At 34.1% G+C, this 3,758-nt stretch overlaps 1 protein-coding gene across 1 annotated transcript; it reads right to left on the bottom strand.

The window, feature by feature from the left end:
* Positions 1-1,573: 1,573 nt before the first annotated feature.
* LOC121938113 (galectin-2-like) lies at positions 1,574-2,946 on the bottom strand. Its single transcript, XM_042481394.1, has 4 exons — positions 2,891-2,946; positions 2,672-2,751; positions 2,069-2,240; positions 1,574-1,942 (listed from the first exon to the last, which is right to left on the bottom strand). Exons 1-4 carry the CDS (start codon positions 2,897-2,899, stop codon positions 1,796-1,798), a joined length of 408 nt encoding a protein of 135 aa, XP_042337328.1. The 5' UTR covers positions 2,900-2,946; the 3' UTR covers positions 1,574-1,795.
* Between the last annotated feature and the right edge of the window lie 812 nt (positions 2,947-3,758).

The following is a 3,758-nucleotide window of genomic DNA, read 5'->3' as shown; positions in this document are numbered from 1 at the left end:
GCTTCTGTGAAGGTTAATCACAGCATATGTTTTTTTTTATTATTATTTTAAAGAGACAGCGAGAGTACTGATGAAGTTTAATTTCTTTTTTAATCAAAATACATGAAATCTGAAGTTCAATGAACACTTAAAGAGATGTGATGTTGTTGTAACTAATGGAGGGTATATTTCTTTGATAACCTGTATAATTATCTTCATGAAAATTTCATCATAAAATTAAATCAGCCAAGTATAATCTGTATTTTTGCATGTCATATGTCTTGTCATGGAAATTGTTGTGTCAAAATGCTCATGTGCTTGTAGGTGCCAAATTCTGACGAAGTATCTGCATAATGAAATATAACCTAAGCTAGACTGATGTGAACTGTAATATCATGCAAGGATAAAAGCCTGGAGCAGTAGTAGTCTTCTTTTGATAAGCATGTGCCTGTTTGTGAGAAAGAATGATGTACAAGTATTAACTGCAATTTTTCTTCAGGCGCCTTAATGAGCGCCTTCTCCAAGCATACTTGAAGGTTTTTGTCTGCAACAGACAAAAACAACAGATTTAATCACAGATTTAATCATTCAAATACAAATGAAATCATCTTAAGGAACATGTCATAAATAAGTGTTTAAGGATGGTTTATGTTTCTGTAGCCTTTAAGGGTCAAGCTGTGTTACGTTTGTCTCATTTCATCCGGTCTTATTATATCCACACAAGTATGAGATTTTTAACTAATTATAATCATGCTATGTCCTTATTATTCTGTTATCCAAAAGTGATGTAAATAAGTCATTGAGAAGAAATCTGTTGAATTTAACCTTACGTGTTCTAATAAAAAATAATACTTTATATCTATTGAAAGGTTTCATAGTGTTTCTGAAATGACAGTCTCAATTTCCACCATCAAGCCTGTCATAGACCACAGTGCATTAGTGCCTTATGTTGTACTTTTCATATTCAAGGTTTATACATACTACTACCATATCCTGTGGTATCACTTTTGTCTGTATTATTATGTATATTATATTTTTAAGACATAAAGTACAGGAAATTTGATAAAAGTATTTTTCAAACCTTTAGGATCTTTGCACATCTACATATGGAAACTGTGAGCAAGTTTGCAAAAAGAGAGGTGTTTCCTGTTCTTCCTCCGTTAATAATCAATCAGCAGCAGTGTTTAAATAACACACTTTTGTTTAACACAATAACACACACAAACACACCATTCCCCTGTGAGGGAAACAGCTGCACTCTTCACATCCGAGGGTAATTATTTATACCATGAATCAATTAAAGCGTTCCCTTTAAAGAACTGAAGCCTTACCTATTATCATTAGATATAATTATTAATTTCCCTTTCAGCTGCTCTTCAATTTAAACTCCTAAGAAATAATAATGATCCAATTATAATGAACGTAAGATCTTTTGTACAGAGGAAGCAAACACTGACAACTCTGTGAAACAGAGCTGATTCAGGCATCCGTCATGACTCTGATTGGTTTTATGATATAGATATGGGTTTGTTGGCACCTGCATATCCTCATCTGTTTCAGTGTCAGGTTACAGTAAATTATACTTATAATTAGACTGATATAATTAAGTCACAATTAAACCATCAAAGACAGAAAACAAGCCTTTTGAATTTAAACCTTTATATTCTTGTGCACAACAGGACATTTTCAAATAAAGATACATTTCCAACTCACTGAAAATCTACGTCTCTGAATGATTAATGTTTCTGACAATAACTGACCAGAACTCAAAGTCTTAACCTGTTAAACATGGCATGCAAACAGTAGTTTGTATTTCTTAGCAGATCTTGAATGAGGTCAGTTTAAAGTCGCCTGCGATTTTGATGTAGCTGATGAAGTCCATGTTCTCCCGGTTAGGAAACTGGATTTCCTGTCCATCAGGAAGCTCCACCTCAAACATGTCGCCAGCCAGCTTAAACACAATCTAAAACAGGAGAGATACTTAGTGTGTTTGTTTAAAGTACAAAATCTCTAAGACAGATCTCTCAGAACCTCAAACAAAACCCAAACTGCAAACACGTCCTCACTTATGGCAGCCTGCTTTCCTCACCTTGACATCTTCGCCCCTCTGAAGGGGGTTGTGTGTTTCCCGTTTCTCATCCCCCCAACGACCAGAAATCTTTGAGTTGCAAACTAGAACAGATCCATCAGCATCATCCTGGAAGCGAGGGTTAAAGTGCAGTGCCAGGTCGTCTGCACCACAGCCGAGGTCGACCTGGAACCTGAGTGGATCAGAGGTTATACACAACATTTGCAGAGTTTAGAGTGTCACACAGGATCAGTATTAACCCTTTTGAAGCAAAAGGCTTGACTTCTGACAAAAACATGGAAAAGGTCAGTAACTTCAGAAATTATCCCAAAATTGGCAAGAAATGAGTAAAAATCTACAAGAAGACAACCTGAAATTAGCGCAAATAAGAAAGGAAAATAGGAAATAAAAGTAATATAAAACATAACCAAATTTTAGATATATATTTATAATATTATAGTTTCTTGATATTTTTCCCTGGTTATGTAATAATTTTCAAATTATTGCCTTTCTTTTTAACGGTTATTTTAATGTCACCACACAAATCCTATTTTTTTATGTTTTTCTTAATAAACCATATTATTTTATTCAGTTAAGAGGCTAAAATGTGTTTGGTTGACTCACCTATCAGCATCATGTAGAATTATCCCTTTAATTTTCAGCTGATCTCCAGCTCTCAGATGCACATTCTCCAGTTCAAGTTGCTGAGAAACAGAGGTTTTCAAACAATATAAATACAATTTTTAAGGTAACTGTTTGTCAGTTTTATTTAACAAATAACAGGGTGCAAAACCATAATCTGAATACATACAGTGAAATAGATGAAGAAGTAGTTAAACTTACCATGCTCATGCTGGGCAATGGAAGATTTGGGAAGATGGCACACAGAAACTAGGTTCTGCCCTGGAAGACAAAAGTAGTATGACCGTGATTTTTCACCTTATTTATAATATGAGGCACAAAGGATTCAGTGAAATAACTTTATACTGTAACAATGGGACCCATTCATCATCATGACAATGAAGGAGCCTATTCAATGCAGAAGCACGGCTTCTTTTAATCATTGCTGCTAAACTCATTTTGCAAATAGGATTAACTGACTCCTTCATCACAAGACAAAATGTGAGTAAAGGCTGCCACTTTTGCAACAAATTGCTAAAAAAAACACAACAAAAACAACAATAAAACTTTAAACACATACCATCTTTTGAGAAAACTGAAAAAATTGCTAGATGATTTAATTTGGTTTGCTGTACTGCAAATAGTTTTTCCCTCTTTCCTTTTATTTTGTGTATTAGGTACTTTTCAATTTAATTTTTTTTAATTTAATTTGGCTTTTTAGAATGCAAAAACTTTGAAGCAAAATATCTGAAAAACACTCAAAATTCAATATAGTCTTATAGTTCTTAGGTGGCAATGTATTTATTCCCTTTTTAAAAGCTTTGACTGACATACAAACAGCTGACTTAAACAAAAATTTAATAAAATATGCGATAATAATAATGATAATAATAACAACGTAATGATAATACATTTTATGTTGTCAAGTCTAAACTATAGAGTAAATGAGGTGAGCAGTGCTCATGGTTTGGAGTTTTTAGTGCCCTCCAGTGGCCACAGTGAGGTACTACAAAATTATTTCTTGCAGTTCCACATTGCGACCACAAGAGGGCGTCAATACCCCGGTTCTAATGTCCGCCTGACGTATTCA

This window comes from Plectropomus leopardus, unplaced genomic scaffold (assembly GCF_008729295.1).
Source record: "Plectropomus leopardus isolate mb unplaced genomic scaffold, YSFRI_Pleo_2.0 unplaced_scaffold28509, whole genome shotgun sequence".
In the NCBI taxonomy this organism is placed as follows: Eukaryota; Metazoa; Chordata; class Actinopteri; order Perciformes; family Serranidae; genus Plectropomus; species Plectropomus leopardus.
Note: the sequence above shows the minus strand (reverse complement) of the source record. Positions and strands in the feature narration are given on the sequence as shown.